The sequence below is a fragment of the Ovis aries genome, chromosome 1, assembly GCF_016772045.2.
Source record: "Ovis aries strain OAR_USU_Benz2616 breed Rambouillet chromosome 1, ARS-UI_Ramb_v3.0, whole genome shotgun sequence".
Lineage (NCBI taxonomy): Eukaryota > Metazoa > Chordata > Mammalia > Artiodactyla > Bovidae > Ovis > Ovis aries.
Window position 1 is genome coordinate 50,298,065 of NC_056054.1, and position 26,370 is coordinate 50,324,434.

At 37.1% G+C, this 26,370-nt stretch overlaps 1 protein-coding gene across 3 annotated transcripts in view; it reads right to left on the reverse strand.

The window, feature by feature from the left end:
* The window catches only part of LRRIQ3 (leucine rich repeats and IQ motif containing 3), a 196,866-nt gene that overhangs the window by 111,499 nt on the left and 58,997 nt on the right, over positions 1 to 26,370 (reverse strand). For all 3 annotated transcript variants that reach the window (XM_042249812.2, XM_060400306.1, XM_004002083.6), the window contains exon 5: positions 21,400 to 21,553. In XM_042249812.2, the coding sequence (XP_042105746.1) occupies positions 21,400 to 21,553 (154 nt within the window). The remainder of the gene's footprint in view (positions 1 to 21,399; positions 21,554 to 26,370) is intronic.

Below are 26,370 nucleotides of genomic sequence, written 5' to 3' on the forward strand. Positions count from 1 at the left end.
GATCATGGCATCCAGTCCCATCCCATGACTTCATGGCCAACAGACAGGGGGGGAAAATGGAAACAGTGACAGAATTTATTTTATTTGGCTCCAAAATCATTGCAGATAGTGACAGCAGTCACAAAATTAAAAGTTGCTTGCTCCTTGAAAAACAAGCTATGACAAAACTAGACAGTGTATTAAAAAGTAAAGACATTACTTTGCTACACAGGTTCATATAGTAAAAGCTATGGCTTTTCTAGTAATCATGTGACAGATGTGAGAGCTGGACTAAAAAGAAGGCTGAGCACCAAAAAACTGATGCTTTCGAACTGTGGGGAAGTCTCTTGAGAGTCCCTTGGACAGCAAGGAGATCCATCCAGTCAATCCTAAAGGAAATCAACCCCGAATATTCACTGAAAGGACTGATGCTGAAGCTGAAGCTCCAATACTTTGGCCGCTTGAAGCAAAGAGCCGACTCACTGAAAAAGACCCTGATGCTGGGAAAGACTGAGAGCTGGAGGAGAAGGGGGCAACAGAGGATGAGAGGATGGCACCAGTGACTCAACGGACATGAGTCTGAGCAAACTCCAGGAGACAGTAAAGGACACAGAAGCCTGGCATGCTGCAGTCCATGGGGTCTACATGACATGACTTGGCAACTGAACAATAACAACAAATACTCCTCTATGCCCGACAACTTCCCTTGCTGTGAAGTCTGCTCTCTCTGAACTTAACATAGCTATTTCCATTTTCTTTTGATTAATGTTAACATGGTATATCCTTCCTTGACCATTTACTTTTAATCTACATATGTATTTAATAATTAAAGTAAGTTTCTTATATATAACATGTACTTGGATCATCATTTAAAGTGGCTATATATAGTTGGATTAATATTTATCCTAATTGTTACTGAATTCCTTTCTTCTTCTGTTCTCATTCTTGTATTCTATACTATTTCCGACCTCTGTAATTTTAATTGAGCATTTTTTATATAATTCCATTTTCTCTCCTTTCTTAGAATATCATTAATCCTTTATTAAAATCTTTTAAATTGTTGTCACAGTTTGCAATATAAACTTCTAACTCATCCAAGTTCACTGAAATTAACACTATACAGCTTCACAGGTACAATTAAGTGCCATTTAATAAGAAAGTAATTCTAATTTCTACTTATGCTAATTATGCTTTGTATCATTGCTGTCATTAGTTCGAGATTTACACATAAGCATCATAAGTGAATACATACGCACATAAGTTCACATAATTAAATCAGTTTAGTTCACTTGCTCAGTCATGTCCAACTCTTTGCGACATCATGGACTGCAGCACACCAGGCTTCCCTGTCCATCACCAACTCCCAGAGCTTCCTCAAACTCATGTCCCACCGAGTCAGTGATGCCATCCAACCATCTTATCCTCTGTCATCCCTTTCTCCTCCCACCTTCAATCTTCCGGGTCTTTTCCAATGAGTCAGCTCTTCACATCAGGTGATCAAGTGTTGGAGCTTCAGCATCAGTCCTTCCAATGAATATTCAGGACTGATTTCCTTTAGGAGGGACTGGTTGGAACTCCTTAGTGTCCAAGGGATTCTCAAGAGTCTTCTCCAACACCAGTTTAAAAGCATCAATTCTTTGGGGCTCAGCTTTCTTTATATTCCAACTCTCACATCCATACATGACTACTGGAAAAACCATAGCTTTGACTAGATGGACTTTAGTTGGCAAAGTAATGTCATGCAGTCCATGGAATAGCAAAGAGTTAGACATGACTGAGTGACTGAACTGAATTGAACTGAGGACAGAGTCACAGTAGGGTAATATTAGACAACATTTGTAGCTACTCAGATGCAAGGGGTGTGGCTAGCTGACAGCTCCAGCTGTTAGCTGTTCAGTGTTCACCCCTGCTTTCAAGTTGAGGTCATATTATTCTCTGGGCCAGCTCTAGGTGATTACTGATTAAGGCAGTGTTACAAGGACCTGGCCATTACTGGTCATTATTAGACTTTGAGATAGAGACAGACTTTGCTTCAGAGCTCCTGGTTGGTTGGCAGAAACTTTGACTCTCCACTTCTTCCATTTTCCTTTGAAGTGTTTTCTGTGTGCATGCTAAGTCTCTTCGGTCATGTCCCTCTCTTTGTGACACTATGGAGTATGGCCCGCGAGGCTCCTCTGTCCGTGGGATTCTCCAGGCAAGAATACTGGAGTGGGTTGCCATGTACTTCTCCAGGGGATCTTCCCAACCCAGGGATCAAACCCATGTCTCTTATGTCTCCTGCATTGGCAGGTGGGCTCTTTGAACACTAGTGCCATCTAGGAAGCCCTTAAAGAGTGTTACTTCCCATTAAAACTTTTGTACACTTAACTGCCACAGTACTTCCTTTCTGGAAAAACCTGTGACATCACAAACTGTGCTTGACTCCACAGACATGATGAGAAAATTTTTTAAATCCAGAAATTTCAGAATTATTTTTAAAAAGTAGCAAGTGAATGCTATATTAACACATAATTTCAGCTGTGAAACTGTGAGGGTTGCCTGAGTCACCAGAGAGCTCACTAGGAAATGAGAGAACTGAGCAGATGGTTTACCTAAGAGCATAATACCTGTGGAAAAGGCACAGGGACTAGAACTATGAAGTGCTCATGACAGACTATGTGTGCTATGTCGCTTCAGTTGTGTATGACTCTTTGCGATGCTATGACAGTCTTCTTTTGGGATTCTCCAGGCAGGAATATTGGAGTGGGTTGCCATTTCCTTCTCCAGGGGATTTTCCCAACCCAGGGATCAAACCTGCATCTCATATGTCTCCTGCACTGGCAGGCATTCTTTACCACTAGGGCCACCTGGGAAGCCCGTACTGCTCAGCAAATACTTTGTATATTGAGGTTAATAAAGGAGAATGAAGTGACTTAAACCTGAGATAGATAGAAATTAGGAAAAACTTATAAGGGAGATACCTATAAATTATAAGAGATGGTAACTCTCTTGGCATGATTTAACATCTCCTTGCAAATGTCAATTCTGTTGATTCCACATGCATACTTAAGAACTGTAATATACAATATGTTGACTTTCTCATAAGGGTATAAGACAAATAGAAATACAAATGTAAGTAAAAACTCCTTTATTGTTAATATTATTCAATGAAGTGTCCATTTTTCTCTTATTGAAAAATGTTTTTCATAATCATATTTCCACCTCAGCAGTTCATATTCATATATCTTCATGTTATCCTGACCCTCTGGCACTAGTTAGAGAACAGCTGGCACTGTAACCACAGAACTTCTTTGGTTAAAATATACAATGTGGAATTTACCTTTTGCTCTGTGTATAAAGATACTGTGTCCACATTTCCAAGGACTGAAAGGAGTATTCCTCTCTGAATTATATCATGGAAAGACTAGAAATATACCTGGTACCCTGTAGGAGATGCAAGAGACATGGGTTCAATCCCTGGGTTGGCATGATCCCCTGGAGGAGATAATGGCAATCCACTCCTGTATTTTTACCTGGAAAATCTCATGGACAGAGGAGGCTGGCAGGCTATAGTCTATGAGATCACAAAGAATCAGACACGACTAAGCAGCTGAGAACACACACTCTTCAGCTCAGTTCTCTTTAGTCCCCCTCCCTTTTTTTTTTTTTTTTTTTTTTTTGGCAACTGACTCAGAGGTGAATACTGATTTTATGACAAGAAGAAAACTGGCTCAAGTTTATGTCCTTAATTTATTTTCATCCAGTTCATTTTCCATACTATAGGCACTTATACCACCATTTCTTAGGATAGGTTTTCTGGCATGATCATGGTTTTTGCTGTGATTCTGAAACCACAGTCTTATTGTACACTTTCAGACAGCTGTCCTTTTGCTTCTTCTCTCCTTCACTTGAAGTAAGCTAAATTTGCTACAGGCCCCTTTCCTGATAAGTTCCCGACCTATTACTGTAATTTTTCTTTCCATTATGCTACAAAATTATTAATATCCCCTTCTAAATGATATCCTATGGCTCATTTGCTCTTACCTCTGATTATGTCACAGTTTGATAATTAACTTTAAAAATTTATAAACTTAAATGACTTTGTAAACCTTAAACTCTTTGGAAATGTCTAAACAAATAAGATAATATAGTTGTATTATGAAACATGCAAATTTGACTTAGATTTATCATTAATAAAAGATAACTTCTTTACAGTGACCACTTTTATTTTATACTTTGTGACTTATCTTTATTATCTTTTTCTTTGCTCATATTCTTTTTACATTATTCTGTAGGTATGGACTTGCCATATAGAATTTTACTCCATTTAATTTGGAAGGAATAATTTCAGTGAATTTTTCTTTATCATGTTTTTTTCCAGCTTATCATTTGTGTATTACTTTTATTTATTAGTGTCATTTTCTGTTCATAAAATTTTAATTCTAAAGTGATCAAACCAGTGAGTATTTGGGGATTCTATTCTTTATACAACGCTAAAAAAATCTCTTCCCAACTCTGGGATTATAAAAAGATGAATCATTTTATTCTGACATTATTGCTTTTGTATTTTTACTTTTAAATATTTATTCCATTTAGAGATTATTTAGTTTGGGGTTGTAATAAGGATATAACTTTATATATATAATTTTTATGACATACTGGCATTTGCAGCAATGTGGATGGGCCTAGAAAATATTATACTTAGAGAAGTAAGTCATACAGAGAAATACAAATACTATATGATATCACTTATATATCGGATCTAAAAACTAAAACAAATAAAATATATGCAAAACAGAAACAAAACCATAGTTATCAGAGACAAATTTGTGGTTATCAGAGGGGAGAGGGAAGGGAGGAAAGACAAATTAGGGATATAGGATTAACAGGTACAAACTATTATATATAAAATAGATAAGCAATAAAGATATGCTATTTAGCATAGGGAATTATATCTATTACCTTTTAATAACCTATAATGAAGTATAATCTGCAAAAATACTCTGAATCACTATTCTGTATACCTGAAACTAGCTTAATATTATAAATTAACTATACTTAAATTTTTTGAAAAAAATTAATTTTACAAGAAAAATCCTTTACATTTTTATATATGGCAATTAAATTATTCCTACACTATTTGTTAATTATTATTCTACCAAGTTTCATGCAAAGATGGACACAATAAAAGACAGAAATGGTATGGACCTAAGAGGAGCAGAAGATATTAAGAAGAGGTGGCAAGAATACACAGAAGAACTACACAGGAAAGATCTTCATGACCCAGATAATCATGATGGTGTGTGTGATCACTCACCTAGAACCAAATATCCTGGAATGTGAAGTCAAGTGGACCTTAGGAAGCATCACTATGAACAAAGCTAATGGAGGCGATGGAATTCCAGTTGAGCTATTTCAAATCCCCAAAATTGATGTTGTTAAATATGCCAGCAAATTTGGAAAACTCAGCAGTGGCCACAGGACTGGAAGAGGTCAGTTTCCATTCCAATCCCAAAGAAAGGCAATGCCAAAGTTTGTTCTAACTACCACACAATTGCACTCATCTCACATGCTAGCAACGTAATGCTCAAAATTCTCCAAACCAGGCTTCAACAGTACATGAACCATGAACTTCCAGATGTTCAAGCTGGTTTTAGAAAAGGCAGAGGAACCAGAGATCAAATTGCAAACATATGCCGGTTCATCTAAAAAAGCAAAAGAGTTCTGGAAAAACATCTACTTTTGCTTTATTGACTATGCCAAATCCTTTGACTGAGTGGATCACAACAAACTGCAAAATTCTTAGAGATGGGAATAACAGACTTACCTGCCTCCTGAGAAATCTGTATGCAGATCAAGAAGCAACAGTTAGAAGCGGACGTGTAACTACAGACTGGTTCCAAATTAGGAAAGGAGTATGTCAAGGCTATATATTGTCACCCTGCTTATTTAACTTATGTGCAGAGTACATCATGGGAAAAGCTGGGCTGGAGGAATTGATTCCAGGAATCAAGATTGGAATCAAGATTGCCAGGAGAAATATCAATAACCTCAGATACAAAGATGACACCTCCCTTATGAGAGAAAGTGAAGAAGAACTAAAGAGCCTCTGAATGACAGTGAACGAGGAGAGTGAAAAACCTGGTTTAAAACTCAACATTCAGAAAACTAAGATTATGGCGTCCAGTCCCATCACTTCATAGCAAATAGATGGGGAAACATCTAACCCTATCATGGAGCCCCTAAGCCCCAGGATTGCCTCAGGCCAAACAACTACCAGAGAGGAAGTGCAACTCCACCCATCAGCTGATAATAGTTTTACTGAACAAGGCCCTGCCCACCAGAGCAGGTCCTTCCCATAAAGAAGCTTACAGGAAACTTTTAGCCTCATGTATCAGAGTGAAGACAGAAGAAGCAAGAAGAACAATCCCACAGCAGCTAAAACAAAAACCATATTCCATAAAGTTAATCATGATGAAAAAGTAGAAAGTTGTCAGATGAAGGAACAACATAAAACCCCTAAAAAACAACTAAATAAAGTGGAGATAGGCAACCTTCCAGAAAAAGAAATTCAGAACAATGATAGCGAAGATGATCCAGGATCGTGGGTAAAGAGTGGAGGCAAATATTGAGAAGATGCAAGAAATTTTTACCAAAGACCTAGAAGAAATAAAGAACAAATAAACAGAGATGAAAAATATATGAGAAGGAAGCCAAAGCAGAATAACTGAGGCAGAAGAATGGATAATTGACCTGGAGGACAAAACAGTAGAAATTATTGCCACAGAACAGAATATAGAAAAAAGAATGAAAAGAAATGAAGACAGCCTAAGACCTCTGGGACAACATTAAACACATGAACATTTGGGTCCCAGAAGGAAAAAAGAGTGAGAAAGAACCTGAGAAATTATTTGAAGAGATAATAGCTGAAATTTACCTAACATGGAAAAGGAAATAGTCAATCAAGTCCAGGATGCACAAAGAGTCCCAGGAAGGATAAGCCAAAGGAGGAACATACCAAGACACATAGTAATCAAACTGACAAAAATTAAAGACAGATAAAGTATTAAAAGCAACAAGGGGAAAATGACAAATAACATACAAGGGGACTCCCATCAGTTGATCAGCTGGTTTCTCAAAAGAAACTCTCCAAGCCAGAAGGGAATGGCATGATATATTTAATGTGATGAAAGGGAAGAACCTACAACCAAAAAATACTCTACCCAGCAAGACTCTCCTTCAGATTTGATGGAGAAATCAAAAGCTTTCCAGATAAGCAAAAATTAAGGGAATTCAGCACCACCAAATGAGCTTTACAACAAATGCTAAAGGAACTTATCTGGACAGAAAACACATGAGAAAGAAAAGACCTGCAGAAAAAAAAACCAAGAGCAATTAAGAAAACAGTAACAGGATCACACATATCGATAATTACCTGAAATGTAAATGGATTAATGCACCAAGCAAAAGACATAGACTGACTGGGTGGATGAAAACGTGTGCATGTATGCACTTCCACTCACCACTTCACTCTGCTTGACCCCCCTCCAAATTGTATGTAACCATTGATACTGTTAATCAGGTTTCCCTTATGGCTTGCAATTGTAATTGTCTTTTATTTTTTGTTTGGCTATTGATTATGGAAACTGATAAACATCTTTTACTAATGTGATTATGTACCTATTACTCACTGAATACCACTGTATCATGATAGGTCAACAGAAAAATAATAGAACTCTATATCATCAAAATTAGGATCTAACAGAAAAACCTGTAATCACTTTTTAAAACCCAGATGCATACCAGAATTATATTGAAATTTTTTGAAAAATACAAATGCTCAGGTATTGCTTTTTTTCCTCTAGAGTTCCAGATATGTTTCTAATGAGCAGTCATGTTTAAAAGCTGGACTATATGATAATTTTCACTTTTATTTAGTTTGTTTCACTTTTTCTATTTCATATTTAGTGCTCCCATTTCATTTAGCTTATGTTCTAAAATTTCTCCATCTCATTTTTTTGATGTTCTTTTTTAAGTCTTTATCAAGTGTAGTAGAAGAACTTTCATATACATATAAATATGTAAATATGTAAATATATAAATATGTAAATATAAATATGTAAATATATATATTTTAGAAAACATGAATTTTTGCCTGATTAAAATATTATGACATTTTGATTCTACTTATTTGACTTAGTATAACTAGAATGCTAGATTTCTAATTAAAAAATAGATATGCAACAAGCAACAAAGATTTACTGTATAGCATAGGGATCTATCGTCAATATCTAGTAATCTTATGATGGAAAATAATTTCAATAATATATGTGTATTTGTGTAACTGAATCAGCTTGCTGTGCACCTGAAACATTGTAAGTCAACTATACTTCAATAAATCTATATATTTAAATAAATATTTCACTGAAAAAAGAAAAAAAAAAAGATAAAAGTTAGCCCCTATGTGTTAAGTCAGTAAGCTATAGCTTCACTTATAAGTTATCATTTTTCCTTCTTTGGGTCCCAAAAGAAGGGTGAATTAAACTGTCCTTAACTCCTGGTAGCCCAAGTATCTACTTTTAAGAGACTCTTCTGATAAATATCTCATATTTCTATCTTACCCTAAAAGCCACTATTTCCCAAAACTCCAACTCCTCTGATCAGACCCTTAGACGTCAGTCAGGCAACTGATGAAACTTGCTTTGAATTTGCCTACACCTTTCAATTACATATTATATCATCAGTCCCTACCCAGTAAGTTTCTCCTATTTCCCCCCATCTCCCTAAAAGTTCCAGATAGTAACTGCTTGATGGCAATTTTTAAGGTCTTAGAATTTGTTATAGTGCTAAGGGCATTCTAAGTATTCAAAAAATACCCATTTGAAATGAGCTGTTATGCTGACGGGGCCTGAAAATGACTAATAGGCAATAAAAAAGAGCAATTCTTAGAGAAGATGTAAGGAAGTTACTACAAAGCTTTTTTCTTAAGACTTAGATGAGTTAGTACAACATCCCAGAAGCTCATGATAACAAAGGTCAGTTCCTAGTGTAAGGAATGTCTCTTCAGAAAACAATGAAATGCAAAAAATGAAATATCTATCCACAAGTTTTTTAAACAACCCACTTAATGAAATAAAGTGACCCATTCCATATTTTCTAAATCTGATATAAGATCAACCATCTTAATACTTTTTAATATAATTTACTGTTAAACTAAACAAAGAAAAGGTCAAAAGTACTTTCAGCATTTTTTGGCTTATAATATTATAGAGTTGTGTCAATGTAGGTTCATTGATTGTAACAAATATACCACTGTGGTATGGGATGTGGATAATGGATACTGTACATATGTGGGGACAGGCAGTACATAGAGACTCTCCTTACTTTCTGCTAATTTTGCTAGGGACCTAAAAGTGCTCTAAAGAGAATGTTTAACTAAAAAAAGAGAATAGTTAATGTGGAATATAACACAAAATAGAGGTTCCTGAAAGCAATATTTATATGCTGCTGCTGCTAAGTCGCTTCAGTCGTGTCTCACTCTGTGCGACCCCATAGACGGCAGCCCACCAGGCTCCCCCATCCCTGGGATTCTCCAGGCAATAACACTGGAGTGGGTTGCCATTTCTTTCTCCAATGCATGAAAGTGAAAAGTGAAAGTGAAGTCGCTCAGTCGTGTCCTACTCTTCACAACCTCATGGACTGCAGCCTACCAGGCTCCTCCACCCATGGGATTTTCCAGGCAAGAGTACTGGAGTGGGGTGCCATTGCCTTCTCCAATATTTATATACTTATATTATAAAAAATGGGGAAAAATGTTTTTATCCACAATGCAAAAACTTTGTTTTTATTATATAAATAAAACATGATTTCCATTAGAAAAATGAATATACAAAATAGTCAGAAAGAAAGGAATAATAACATTCTGCCTCTTAAATAACCACAATTAACATATTGATGGTTTGGATTTTCATGTATTTTGAATGCATATGATATAATTAAAAAGTCAGTTTATATTTTTGAATCTTATTAAATATTACATTAAACAACCTCAGGGGTGTGTGTGTGTATGTGTATGTGTGTGTTGTATTTAACAGTGATCAATGGAAAGGGTTCACAGAAGGATTAAACTTGAGTATACTTTGCTCTATTTTATTTTATAGAAATGGTATTCAACATGAAATGTAATAGTTTTATCTGTATTAGTTATGATAAAAATAAATCTTTGGAAGCAAAGGAAAATCAATAAAAGTATCCTAGAATTCAAACAAATTAGCAGTTCTAAAGCAAATCTTACTTTAGTATAGATGATTCCTATATTATATTATGTTTCCAGGAACTATATAATGCCATAAAGGAGAACAAGATGTGAACATTCATTGTGTTAGAAGTAGTTCAAAGTAAGAAATTTGTTTCAGAGAAACTGATTGGATTGCCCTATTGATCTTTTTCCTCATTTGCTGATAACTAGGGAGAACATATGTACCCTCTCCAGAAGATGAGTCAAGATAAAGGGTGTGAAATTCCAATACCAGTGCCTCAAGATAGGAGACTGTTACTGAAGTCCTAAGAAAAAATTAGAATATGATTCTAGGAGTTGGGCTGCCAAAGAAGATAGAGATCCACAACACATAGAATGTTCTTCCTTTCCAGGAGGTTTTAACAGTAAAGGTTCCAGGCCATCACGTTTTCTTACCTCTTAGGTGATTCCTTTCATACCAAACAACATATTACTACATCAGCTCAAGGAAGATTCAGAGGTGAGTTTATGAGGGCAACAGGAAAGGAGGCAACTAAGCTGCTCGAAGGGCACAACAAAACCTTGTGAGAATCAAGACTCAGGGAAAGGAGCAGTGGCCTCCACAAGAGACTAAACCAGACCTGCTTTTGAGTATTTGAGTGCCTTTTGTAGAGGCACAGGTCAGCCGTGGCCTACCATAGGGGTTCTCAAGGTAGCAGCAGTCCTGGAAGAGGTGGAGTATGATGTAAGCCCTCTTGGAGAAAGTCATCATTAGCCCTACCATAGAGTCGCCATGCAGGTGACCCACAAACTGGAGAATAGTTATACCAAAGAAAGTTCTCGCACTGCTATGAAAGTTGTAAGCCCACAACTGAAATTTCCAAACTGGAGGATCTGATAAAGGGACTGAGAATGTCCAGGGAATTACACTTTGAAGGCAAATGAGATTTTGATTACAAAACTTCCAAAGGACTGAGGAAACAGACTCTTGGAAGGCACAAACAGAACCTTGTGCATACCAGGACCTAGGAAAAAGGAGCAGTGACCCCACAAGAGACTGAGTAGGACTTGCCAGTATAAGTCCTTTTGAAGGAGGTCATTCAGGCCAAACTACAGGGAGTGAACACAAACCCACCCATCAGCAAAAAATTAGATTAAAGATTTACTGAGCATGGCCTTACCCACCAAAGTTAAGACCCAGTTCTACACACAGCCCATCCCTCCCATCAGGAAGCTTCCACAGGTCTCTTACCTTATCAATCAGAGAAGAGACAGAATGAAAACCACAATCACAGAAAACTAATCAAACTGATTACATAGATCACAATCTTTTCTAACTCAGTGAAACAAAGAGCCATGCCATGTAGGGCCACCCAAGATGGATGGGTCATGGTGGAAAGTTCTGACAAAATGTGGTCCACTGGAGAACGGAATGGCAAACCACTTCAGTATTCTTGACTGGGGAAAACCATGAACAGTATGAAAAGGCAAAAATATATGACACTGAAAGATGAACTCCCCAGGTTGGTAGGTGCCCAAGATGCTACTGGAGAAGACTGGAGACATAGCTCCAGAAAGAATGAAGAGATGGAGCCAAAGAAAACACAATGCCCACTTGTGAATGTGACATGTGATGGAAGTAAAGCCCAATGCTGTAAAGAACAATACTGTATAGGAACCTATGAATCAAGGTAAATTGGAAGTGGTCGAACAGGAGATAGCAAGAGTGAACACTGACATTTTAAGAATCAATGAACTAAAATGGACTGGAATGGGTGAATTTAATTCAGATGACCATTATATCTCCTACTGTGGGCAAGAATCTCTTAGAAAAAATGGACTAGCCTTCATAAGTCAACAAAAGAGTCCAAAATGCAGTACCTGGGTGCAATCTCAAAAGTCGACAGATTGATCTTGGTTAATTTCCAAGGCAAACCATTCAACATCACAGTAATCCAAGTACATGCCCCAACCACTAATGCCAAAGAACCTGAAGTTGAATGGTTCTGTGATGACCTACGAGAACTCAGAAGTAATACCCCTCCCCCCAAAAGATATTCTTTTCATCATAGGAGACTGGGATAAAAAGTAGAAAGTCAAGAGATACCTACAGTAATAGGCCTTAAGTTTGGCCTTTGAGTACAAGATGAAGCAGGGCAAAGGCTAACAGAGTTTTGCCAAGAGAATGCACAGGTCATAGCAAACACACTCTTCCAACAACACAAAAGAAGAATCTACACATGAACATCACCAGATGGTCAACAGTGAAATCAGATTGATTATATTCTTTGCGCTCAAAGATGGAGAAGCTCTATATAGTTAGCAAAAACAAGAGCGAGAGTTGACTGTGGCTCAGATCATGAACTCCTTATCGCGAAATTTAGACTTATATTGAAGAAAGCAGGGAAAACCACTAGGTCATTCTGGTATGGCCTAATCAAATCCCTTGCGATAATACAGTGGAAGTGACAAATAGATTCAAGAGATTAGATCTGATAGACGGAGTGCCTGAAGAACTACGGATGGGACAGTTCATAACACTGAATAGGAGGTAGTGATCAAAACCATCTCTAAGAAGAAGAAACTCAGAAAAGCAAAATGGTTTTCTGAGTGGGCTTTAAAAATAGCTGAAAAGAAGAAGAGAAGTAAAAGGCAAAGGAGAAAAGGAAAGATATACCCATCTGAATGCAGAGTTCAAAAGAATAGCAAGGACAGATGAGAAAGTCTTCTTAAATGAACAATGCAAAGAAATAGAGAAAACAATAAAAAGGGAAAGACTAGAGATCTCTTTAAGAAAATTAGCGATACCAAGGGAACATTTCATGCAAAGGTGGGCATAATAAAGGACAGAAACAGGAAGGACCTAACAGAAACAGAAGACGTTAAGAAGAGGTGGAAAGAATACACAGAAGAACTATACAAAAAAGATCTTCATTACCCAGATAACCATGATGTGTGACCACTCATCTAGAGACAAGCATTCTAGAGTGTGAAGTCAAATGGGCCTTAGAAACATCACTATGAACAAAGCTAGTGAAGGTGATGCAATTCTGGTTGTACTATTTCAAATTGTAAAGATGATCCTGTTAAAGTGCTGCAGTCAATAGGCCAAAAAAAATTGGAAAACTCAGCCACAGGACCAGAAAAGGTCAGCTTTCACTCCAATCTTTAAGAACGGCAATGCTAAAGAATGTTCAAACTACCAAATGATTACACTCATTTCACATGCTATAAGGTAATGCTCAAAATCTTTCAAACTAGGATTCAACAGTATGTGTATTGAGAACTTCCCAATGTACAAGCTGGATTTAGAAAAGGCAGAGGAACCAAAGATCAAATTGCCAACATCTGATCCAACGATCATAGAAAAAGCAAGAGAATTCCAGAAAATAATCTACTTCTGCTCACTGACTATGATAAAGCCTTTGACTGTGGGGATCACACAAACTGCGGAAATTTCTTCAAGAGATGGGAATACCAGATTACTTTACTCATCTCCTGAGAAAAAACTGTATGCAGGTCAAGAAGCAACAGTTAGACTTGATATGGAAGAACAGATTGGTTCCAAATTGGGAAAGGAGTACATCAAGGCTGTATATTGTCACCATGCTTATTTAACTTATATGCAGAGTACATCATGCAAAATGCTGGACTGGATGAAGCACAAGCTGGAGTCAAACCTGCCAGGAGAAATATCAATAATCTCAGATATGCAGGTGACACCATCTTATGGCACAATGCAAAAAGGAACTAAAGAGCCACTTGATGAAGGTGAAAGAGGAGAGTGAAAAAGCTGACTTAAAACTCAACATTCAAAAAACTAAGAAAAGGCATCTGGTCCCATCTTCTCGTCCCATCTGCTCCCATCCCACTTCATGGCAAATAGATAGGGAAACAACGGACATGGTGACTTTATTTTCTTGGGCTCAAAAATCACTCTGGATGGGGACTGTAGCCATAAAATTAAAAGATGCTTGCTCCTTGGAAGAAAAGCTTTGAAAACCCAGACAGCATATTAAAAAGCAGTGACGTTACTTTGCTGACAAAGGTCTGAATAGTCAAAGCAATGGCTTTCCAGTAGTCATGTATGGATGTGAGAACTGGATCATAAAGAAGGCTGAGCCCTGAAGAATGGATGCTTTCAAATGGTGTATTACAGAAGACTCTTGAGATTCCTTTGGACTGCAAGGAGCTCAAACTAGTCGATTCTAAGGGAAATCAACCCTGAATATTCATTGGAAGGACTGATGCTGAAGCTAAAGCTTCAATACTTTGGCCACCTGATGGGGAGAGCTGACTCACTGGAAAAATCCTGATGCTGGGAAAGACTGAAGGTAGGAGAGGAAGGGGATGACAGAGGATGTGACAGTTGGATGGCATCACCGACTCAATGGACCTGAGTTTGAGCAAGCTCCAGGAGATGGTGAAGGACCAGGAACCCTGTTGTGCTGCAGTCCATCCAGTCACAAAGAGTCACTACTCTGAAAGAGTAGTCTTTCAGTCACAAACAAAGCTACTCTGAAAGAAATACATGACAAGTTCATTTCCCTGACTCCAAATCTTTATCCTTTAGATTAGAATGAGTGTGACTTTCTCTTATACTATATCCCTTCTAAAATTCATGTTTGCAATATAGAAAATAACTATTCAAGATAAAAAAGCATAGGTGACAAAAAATATCTCATAGCGTGGCCCAGGTTACTAAAATATTGCAATTTAATTTTAGACCAAAGCCCCAGTTAGGAACTGTTTTGTTAGTTATTACTTTCTATACATAGATTCTCCTTGGTAACTTTTGAGTAATCTTTTGAGTAAACAGATTGACTGTGCCAAAGCAGATTTCAAATATTTTTGGGTACCCCACCAAAATTCATCATAATAATAGCTAGATTTTCCAAAAAATCCTCCATAATAATATATAAATGTCCCTATAGCTTGATCTAATTACCACCAAATTCTATATGTCTGTTAGTCTATGGAGCTATCCCATGTTGAAGGTCAGGAATGGCAGTGGTAAGGAGATACCCCTCGTCCAAAATAAGGAGCAGCGGCTGTGCTTTGCTGTAGCAGCCGTGAAGAGACAACCCACACCCAAGGTAAGAGAAACCCAGGTAAGATGGTAGGTGTTGCAAGAGGGCATCAGAGGGCAGACACACTGAAACCATACTCACAGAAACCTAGTCAATCTAATCACACTAGGACCACAGCCTTGTCTAACTCAATGAAACCAAGCCATGCCTGCGGGGCAACCCAAGACGGGCGGGTCATGGTGGAGAGGTCTGACAGAACGTGGTCCACTGGAGAAGGGAATGGCAAGCCACTTCAGTATTCTTGCCTCGAGAACCCCATGAACAGTATGAAAAGGCAATATGATAGGATACCGAAAGAGGAACTCCCCAGGTCATTAGGTGCCCAATATGCTACTGGAGATCAGTGGAGAAATAACTCCAGAAAGAATGAAGGGATGGAGCCAAAGCAAAAACAATACACAGTTGTGGATGTGACTGGTGATAGAAGCAAGATCCGATGCTGTAAAGAGCAATATTGCATAGGAACTTGGAATGTCAGGTCTATGAATCAAGGCAAACTGGAAGTGGTCAAACAAGAGATGGCAAGGGTGAACGTTGACATTCTAGGAATCAGCGAACTAAAATGGACTGGAATGGGTGAATTTAACTCAGATGACCATTATATCTACTACTGCGGGCAGGAATCCCTCAAAAGAAATGGAGTAGCCATCATGGTCAACAACAGTCCGAAATGCAGTACTTGGCTGCAATCTCAAAAACGACAGAATGATCTCTGTTAGTCTCCAAGGCAAAACATTCAATATCACAGTTATCCAAGTCTATGTCCCAACCAGTAATGCTGAAGAAGCTGAAGTTGAACGGTTTTATGAAGACCTACAAGACCTTTTAGAAATAACACACAAAAAAGATGTCCTTTTCATTATAGGGGACTGGAATGCAAAAGTAGGAATTCAAGAAACACCTGGAGTAACAGGCGAATTTGGCCTTGGAATGCAGATGAAGCAGGGCAAAGGCTAACAGAGTTTTGCCAAGAGAATGCACTGGTCATAGCAAACACCCTCTTCCAACAACACAAGAGAAGACTCTACACATGGACATCACCAGATGGTCACACCGAAATCAGATTGATTATATTCTATGCAGCAAAAGATGGAGAAGCTCTATACAGTCAACAAAAACAAGACCGGGAGCTGACTGTGGCTCAGCTCATGAACTCCTTATTACCAAATTCAGACTTAAATTGAAGAAGTAGGGAAAACCGCTAGACCATTCAGGTATGATCTCAATCAAATCCCTTATGATTATACAGTGGAAGTGAGAAATAGATTTAAGGGACTAGATCTGATAGATAGAGTGCCTGATGAACTGTGGACTGAGGTTCATGACATTGTACGGGAGACAGGGATCAAGACCATCCCCATGGAAGAGAAATGCAAAAAGCAAAATGGCCGTCTGGGGAGGCCTTACAAATAGCTGTGAAAAGAGAGGTGAAAAGCAAAGGAGAAAAGGAAAGATATAAGCATCTGAATGGAGAGTTCCAAAGGATAGCAAGAAGAGATAAGAAAGCCTTTTTCAGCATTCAATGCAAAGAAGTAGAGGAAAAGAACAGAATGAGAAAGACTAGAGATCTCTTCAAGAAAATGAGAGATACCAAGGGAACATTTCATGCAAAGATGGGCTCGATAAAGGATAGAAATGATATGGACCTAACAGAAGCAGAAGACATTAAGAAGAGGTGGCAAGAATACATGGAAGAACTGTACAAAAAAGATCTTCATGACCCAGATAATCATGATGATGTGATCATTCATCTAGAGCCAGACATCTTGGAATGTGAAGTCAAGTGGGCCTTAGAAAGCATCACTACAAACAAAGCTAGTGGAGGTGATGGAATTCCAGTTGAGCTCTTTCAAATCCTGAAAGATGATGCTGTGAAAGTTCTACACTCAATATGCCAGCAAATTTGGAAAACTCAGCAGTGGCCACAGGACTGGAAAAGGTCAGTTTTCATTCCAATTCCAAAGAACAGCAATGCCAAAGAATGCTCAAACTACCACACAATTGTACTCATCTCACATGCTAGTAAAGTAATGCTCAAAATTCTCCAAGCCAGGCTTCAGCAATACGTGAACTGTGAACTCCCTGATGTTCCAGCTGGTTTTAGAAAAAGCAGAGAAACCAGAGATCAAATTGCCAACATCCGCTGGATCATGGAAAAAGCAAGAGAGTTCCAGAAAAACATCTATTTCTGCTTTAATGACTATGCCAAAGCCTTTGACTGTGTGAATCACAATAAACTGTGGAAAATTCTGAAAGAGATGGGAATACAGACCACCTGACCTGCCTCTTGAGAAATCTGTATGCAGGTCAGGAAGCCACAGTTAGAACTGGACATGGAACAACAGACTGGTTTCAAATAGGAAAGGGAGTAAGTCAAGGCTTTATATTGTCACCCTGCTTATTTAACTTCAATGCAGAGTACATCATGAGAAACACTGGACTGGAAGAAACACAAGCTGGAATCAAGATTGCCGGGAGAAATATCAATCACCTCAGATATGCAGATGACACCACCCTTATGGCAGAAAGTGAAGAGGAGCTAAAAAGCCTCTTGATGAAAGTGAAAGAGGATAGCGAAAAAGTTGGCTTAAAGCTCAACATTCAGAAAACGAAGATCATGGCATCCAGTCCCATCACTTCATGGGAAATAGATGGGGCAACACAGGAAACAGTGTCAGACTTTATTTTTGGGCTCCAAAATCACTGCAGATGGTGACTGCAGCCATGAAATGAAAAGACGCTTATTCCTTGGAAGAAAAGTTATGACCAACCTAGATAGCATATTGAAAAGCAGAGACATTACTTGCTGACTAAGGTCCATCTGGTCAAGGCTATGGTTTTTCCTGTGGTCATGTATGGATGTGAGAGTTGGACTGTGAAGAAGGCTGAGCGCCGGAGAATTGATGCTTTTGAACTGTTGTGTTGGAGAAGACTCTTGAGAGTCCCTTGGACTGCAAGGAGATACAACCAGTCCATTCTGAAGGAGATCAACCCTGGGATTTCTTTGGAAGGTATGATGCTAAAGCTGAAACTCCAGTACTTTAGCCACCTCATGCAAAGATCTGACTCACTGGAAAAGGCTTTGATGCTGGGAGGGATTGAGGGCAGGAGGAGAAGGGGACGACAGAGGATGAGATGGCTGGATGGCATCATGGACTCAATGGCCATGAGTCTGAGTGAACTCCGGGAGATGGTGATGAATAGGGAGGCCTGGCGTGCTGCGATTCATGGGGTTGCAAAGAGTCGGACACGATTGAGCGAGTGAACTGAACTGAACTGATTCAGTAACAAGAGAAAAACCACCTCTGATGAAAATCTGTAAGTCAGGGACAAATAATGTCCATAGCAATTGTTTTAGATTCTCAGTTTGTTCTATGTCGATACTTTTTTTTTTTTTTCAGATTCTTTCATCATGGCTTCTGATTTTTGGTTCTGCATCTCATTTACACTTTATTCTTGCACCATAAACTCTGGATGTTCATAGGGACTTTTGGCTTTAAAACACAACATTTCCTAAATGAATGTGTCTTGAACTCACTCCTCTGGATCTTTCATCTCAAAACAGGAGCAGATTCAGACAATGATTACTTTATCTAATTACTGAAACCTGAATTCCTTTCTTGTTTAACCCTTTCCATTACTTTGCTCTCAGTATATTTTTCTAATGAGCTTCCATTATTAAATGCTGATATTTTCTCAAGCCTTCCCCTTCTCTCCTCCCTAACTTCTTTAGTGTTTTCTGGACCGTAGGTTTTCTTAGGCATCTAGGGTATTAATTATTCTCACTATAGTTTCCAACAAACCAAGTCAATAAAGACTAGACAAGTGAGTAGTAAAAATAATAAAAGAATAATATATCAACAGAGTGAGCTGAAGAAAAGACTAAAAATGAAACTAACATAAGATGGAATGGCAATTTTATATAAAAGGCATAGATTCAAAGATGAATCTTACAGAGAAAAATTACTTCAGTTACTTTCAGAAAGTGAGCTTTGGGCTTCCCTGGTGGCTCCGTGGTAAGGAGACACAGGTTTGATTCCTGATCCAGGAAGATTCCACATGACACAGCTACAGAAGCCCACACACTCCAGAGCCCATGCGCTCCAACAAGAGACGCTATCGCAATGAGAAGCCCACACACTGCGAGCAAGAGTAGCCTGGTTTACCGCAAGTAGAGAAAAGCCAACAAGGCAATGAAGAAACAGCACAGCAAAAAATAAATTTAAAAAAGAAATTGAGCTTTGGAGACAACTTCAATAATGTTCTATGAATAATGCTCCATGAATGGTAGCTATAAGCAGTGAAAAAACATAAGACTAGAAAAGAATAGCTTTAATAAATGACATTAGTAGTGATGTGGTTAATAGTGTTACTAACATCAAGGAGCTTTAGAAAACTCCTTATAATTAATATATTTTAGCAAAATATTTGTAGTATTCAAAATACTTCCAAAGATCCAAAATTGTATATTTTACATATCTTCATAGGTATTAAATAACATAACCTTTATAATATATCCTATTCCTATTTATGTATCTGTAATAGTTGCTTGCTATAATACAACATATTATATATGAATGTATGTATATATGGATCTGTATTTACATATGGTTATTAGATATTGGCATACCTAAATTGATTATCAGTATACAACACATCCATATCCAACTTGGATATCACTATACAACATCAGTGAAAGTCTTCTCTATATAAAGCACATTAAAAAGCATGGGACATGCTGAAATTACTAAATATATATTCTACAAAGAGAGCCAAAAGATGTTTCATATAATCTTTACAGTGCATACTATCATCTGGAGTAAATTAATACAGTTGGCACTGGGTGCTAGTGAGGAAAATGTTTTGAATAGGATAATTTGCTTTTTAAAACCTATCCTTTTATTCAATGGAAGAACTTTGGTGGGATTTAAGGGATTGAGGACATTACTATATCTACTGTGTCTAGAACACATGTCCTCAAATACACTGAAATCAGACTAATTGCACTCCTTCTAATTATGCATTTCCTTCTAATTATGTTAATAGAAACATTTGTAGCTCAGGCTACTCAGGTACAATTGCAAATACGAAGGAGTTTACATACAAAAACAGTGCTTTACAATTCACAAAAAGTTCATTTCAGTTAATTATACTATAATGCCAAGTTTTCATTTTTACAGTTACCTAGTATTCAAAGCAAAACTCTAAAAAATAAAGTGAAGTGAAGTCACTCAGTCGTGTCTGACTCTTTGCGACCCCATAGACTGTAGCCCACCAGGCTCCTCTGTCCATGGGATTCTCCAGGCAAGAATACTGGAGTGGGTTGCCATTTCCTTCTCCAGGGGATCTTCCTGACCCAGGGATCAGACCCAGGTCTCCTGCAATGCAGGCAGACGCTTTAACCTTAGGGTTCAAAGCAAAACTCTAAAAAATTAAAAAGGCACAAATTTTGAGGTCAGAAGATCTCTGACTTAAGTCCCAGCAATGTCACTTAACTGTCTGGCTTTTAGCAAGTTAATTGACCCCTCTGAGGTTTAGTTTCCCTATTCATAAAAAAAGAGGTAAAAGTACCTATATTATAGTATTGTGAAGTATAAACTACCTACCACATGCGAAATATCTAGCACAGTGCCTGGTACATAGTAGGCACTCAATAAACACAAATTTCTTTCTATTTTTATTGTGTCCTTAAAGCAATACATAATTTAGCATAAATCACTCAGTGAATATTTTGCTATACGTATAATTAGCAGTTTTTAATAAACTAAATATTTCTTTATGTTTTCAGCTACTAAGAAGAGATTTTACATCACTATTAATAATTACTTGTAATAATAAGAGAAAACATATATACAAAGCAGAAATTAGTTTTTGAGTGATTAATATACCACAAAAATTATATTTATACTATATTATATGACTTTTATCACATCACAAAAATATCAAGAAGAATATTAACAAGATAATAGAAGATATTAAAAGAGATTAAGGAAATTATTAATATAATATGAACTATAACTATAGTATCTTAACAGTATTTCAAAGAAACATAATAAAAAATAAAGAAATAAAAATAGTAATAAAAGAGAAACATAATAAAATAATTGTACTTACATATTTCCAGCGTGCAAACTTTTCTGTTATATTAGTTCCAGGCTGAAAAAAGAGTTCCTTAAAGAGTTTATCATCAAATCCTTTGTGCTTGTAAATCCATCTTTTTTCACATTCACTAATAGATTTTTCACGTTTTTTATACAAGAACAAGTGGCTGAATATAAGGAAGATGGAATTCCCGTTTAGTCTTTTCACCAAAAAAAGTGGGAGAAAACTACTTTTGAGTTCACTTACATTTTAGAAAACATAGTGGTAAATTTAATATACTTGTTTTCATATTATTATTATATAAAACTATTTAGGTACTCTAGGACTTTCTCATCAACATTCATCAAGGGATGAATGAGTGCTAAGAAACCTCTGGTGATATGAATGCCCAAACAATTATCAAACTACACCTGGCTATGCATTTTATAATATAATGTTAGAACATGACTAAATTATCTATAGGGATATAAGATAACCAATGTGAGCTCTTCTTACTTTCTTTCTCCATTTATGAAATACCTTATTTCCACCTCGGAATACTACTCTACAGCAACACTGTCCAAGAGAATGTAACGTATGCCATAAAATAACTTAAAAGTTTATATTAGCTACACTAAAAAACAGTGAAAATAAATAGATGAGATTAATTTTAACGCAGTTGAACACCACAAGTATGAACTACATGAGTCAATTATACATGAATTTTTTTTCAATAAAAAAGTACTATAGTATCTGTGGTGGGTTGAATCTATCACACTGTGAAAACCATAGGTATACAGGACCAAGGGTAAATAACTAGAGCTTCTGCGAATTCTGGTACTTGCAGCAGGTCCTGAAACCAACCTCTGGCAGATAAAAAGATGACTATATTATGTTTTATTTAACTTAATGTATTCAAAATATTACTAGATAAATGACATAAATAACTTAATATTGTAATAATAAAATAATAAACATTAGTTCTATAAGATCAAAAACAAGGGATAACATCTCTCACCCAACCTATTCAACACATTCAACATTGTACTCAAAGCCCTGTTCAGTCCAATGAGGCAATAAGAAGAAAATCATACCCAATCTAATCTTTGAGAACAGATGTAAAAATTCTAAACATGAGTAAAAAGAATTCAGCAACGTAAGCAAACAATAATAAGAGCACTATGATTAACTATTACAAAGCTCATTACATAAATAATAGAAAGAAAATGTGAAAATATATAAATGGATGCGGAAAGGCACAAGATAAAATTCAATAACCAATCATTATTCAAAAATTTTTAAGAGCGGATATAAAAGTAAGCTACTTCAATATCATATAGACAATCACCAAAAACCGGTAATATTTATTACATGTGATGAAAGAGCAAAATCATTTGAACTAAAATCATGAAACAGGTAGGAAGCTTACTGCTACCATTACTATTAAACAGCAAAAGAAAAAATTAAACAAGGAAAGCAATTTTTCCATTTCTGAAATGTTTTAAGTGGGCTCTATCACTTTATTCCTTCACTTAAATATTTTCACTGATGAGTTAAAATTAGGGTGAAATACATTAAAAGAATAAAAAAGTTCAGTTCAGTTCAGTTGCTTAGTCGTGTCCAACTCTTTGCAAACCCATGAATTGCAGCACGCCAGGCCTCCCTGTCCATCATCAACTCCCAGAGTTCACTCAAACTCATGTGCATCAAGTCGGTGATGCCATCCAGCCATCTCATCCTCTGTCGTCCCCTTCTCCTCCTGCCCTCAATCCCTCACAGCATCAGGGTCTTTTCCAATGAGCCAACTCTTCGCATGAGGTGGCTAAAATATTGGAGTTTCAGCCTCAGCATCAGTTGTTCCAATGAACACCCAGGACTGGTCTCCTTTAGGAGGGACTGGTTGGATCTCCTTGCTGTCCAAGAGACTCGCAAGAGTCTTCTCCAGCACCACAGTTAGGGTGAAATATATTAAAAGAAAGAAAACTTACACAAAAATAAACTCAAAATGGATTAAAGATCTAAATGTAAGACCAGAAACTATAAAACTCCTAGAGGAGAACATAGGCAAAACACTCTCTGACATAAATCACAGCAGGATCCTCTATGACCCACCTCCCAGAATACTGGAAATAAAAGCAAAAATAAACAAATGGGATCTAATTAAAAGTTAAAGCTTCTGCACAAGAAAGGAAACTATAAGCAAGGTGAAAAGACAGCATTCGGAATGGGAGAAAATAATAGCAAATGAAGCAATTGACAAACAACTAATCTCAAAAATATATAAGCAACTCCTGCAGCTCAATTCCAGAAAAATAAACAACCCAATCAAAAAATAGGCCAAAGATCTAAATAGACATTTCTCCAAAGAAGACATACGGATGGCTACCAAACACATGAAAAGATGCTCAACATCACTCATTATCAGAGAAATGCAAATCAAAACCACAGTGAGGTACCATTTCATGCCAGTCAGAATGGCTGAGATCCAAAAGTCTACAAGCAATAAATGCTGGAGAGGGTGTGGAGAAAAGGGAACCCTCCTACACAGTTGGTGGGAATGCAAACTAGGATAGCCACTATGGAGAACAGTGTGGAGATTCCTTAAAAAACTGGAAATAGAACTGCAATCCCACTGCTGGGCATACACACTGAGGAAACCAGGATTGAAAGAGAAACGTGTGCCCCAATGTTCATCGCAGCACTGTTTATAATAGCCAGGACATGGAAACAACCTAGATGTCCATCAGCAGAAGAATGGATAAGAAAGCTGTGGTACATATACACAATGGAGTATTACTCAGCTATTACAAAGAATACATTTGAATCAGTTCTAATGAGGTGGATGAAATTGGAGCCGATTATAGAGAGTGAAGTAAGCCAGAAAGAAAAACACCAATACAGTATACTAACACATATATATGGAATTTAGAAAGATGGTAACGATAACCCTGTGTGCGAGACAGCAAAAGAGACACAGATGTATAGAAGTATCTTTTGGACTCTGTGGGAGAGGGAAAGGGTGGGATGATTTGGGAGAATGGCAATGAAACATGTATAATATCATATATGAAACAAATCGCCAGTCTAGGTTCGATGCAGGATACAGGATGCTTGGGGCTGGTGCACTGGGATGACCCAGAGAGATGGTATGGGGAGGGAGGTGGGAGGGGGGTTCAAGATTGGGAACACGTATACACCCATGGCAGATTCATGTTGATGTATGGCAAAACCAATACAGTATTGTAAAGTAAAATAAAGTAAAAATAAAATTTAAAAAAAGTCAAAGCAAAAATAGGATGATAAAATTGCCTTGAAAGAGACCAGGCAGTCTTAACATTAAAAAAATAAATAAATAAATAAAATAGCTCTAGATTTATCTGGTCACTCCATTCCCTAAAAACTCAGTAAGCAAGTTCATATTTTTAATGCCCACCCTTGAAAACAAACAACTTTCTAGATGGAAAAAAAACCTTTCTGTCAGCATGAAGACATTCTTCTCTGCCCTCCCAACAGGATTAAGTTTAACAACTTACTTCAGCTAAGCTCTGCCTGGGGGTCGACTAGTATTTCTTTATCATCAAAGGTTCTACCTTTCTATGAGGTTTACTAGTCTTTGACTCAGAAAGAGAATGCTTTACAGAAGATACTAGTTTCTTCTAATGTCTTACCTTTCCAAATCCTAACTTTATCTCGGGGAAAATACATTTTCCTTTTTATTTGATAAGACTCCCAAATGGCAAAAGTTTCATCAAATTGAATCCCAGATCATGGGCAAAAAAGACCCTTCTTATCAAATTTGTATGTTCCTCCTTCACTGATTTCATTTATATCCATTTCAAGTTAATTATTATACGCATATTTCTTAAAATAATATACTATTAGAGTTAGAGAAGAGATAAGCAAAATGTTGATGATACATAGGACCCCAAAAGTAATCAAAATATTCAATATCTGTTATTTTTTCCAACTAATCATCCTAATTTCATACCTTCTGTAGGCAAAGGTCAATCTATAATATAAATAAAAATTTAACCAACTATTTCTCAACTACATAAAAAGAAAGACCAACTGCCCAGCTCAGGACAAACAATTTATCACCATTCTCTTTTCAGTTTAGCCAATTTTACAATTTGAAATCTCTTCCTTATAGTATCAACTTCTTTTTACACATAACAGTAAAAAGCTCAAACTGGTACAAACTTCAAGGGTAATATCAGGGTTAGGGTGGGATTCAGGTTTTATTTGGGATCCCAAATCAATATCCGTAGGTCTGCTCATTCACATAAACTAATATACCTGTTTATTGTTTATACTAGTTTGTCTTGGATATTTTTATTTCTTTTTTTTTCCTCTGTTCAGCTATTTTGGATACATGTATATGTATAGCTGAGTCCCTTCACTGTTCACCTGAAATTACCACAACATTGTTAATTGGCTATACCCTAATACAAAATGTTTTTGATCTTCTACTTCTTTTATTAAGATAATCAAATCAATCTTAGTATTAATAAAAACAAACTTCCTTATGTCAGAAATTACTCATCTGGGTGTGATGTGTATAGTCAAATCAGCCCAAATCATATTACACATATTGTGAACAGTTAAATATAGAGGACACAAGTAAAAGGTTGATAATATATAGGAACACTGGTGTTACTTGCATAAATGAGTACTCCTTAAATCTTGTCAACTATAAAATATTTCACAATAGGTCATTAACATTGATGGAATTACCAAAATCTGTTTATTTATGTGTTTATTTTTAATATTATTCAGTTCAGTTCAGTTCAGTCGCTCAGTCGTGTCCGACTCTTTTCGACCCCGTGAATCGCAGCCCGCTGGGCCTCCCTGTCCATCACCAACTCCCGGAGTTCACTCAGACTCACGTACATCAAGTCAGTGGTTCCATCCAGCCATCTCATCCTCTATCATCCCCTTCTCCTCCTGCCCCCAATCCTTCCCAGTATCAGGGTCTTTTCCAGTGAGTCAACTCTTCACATGAGG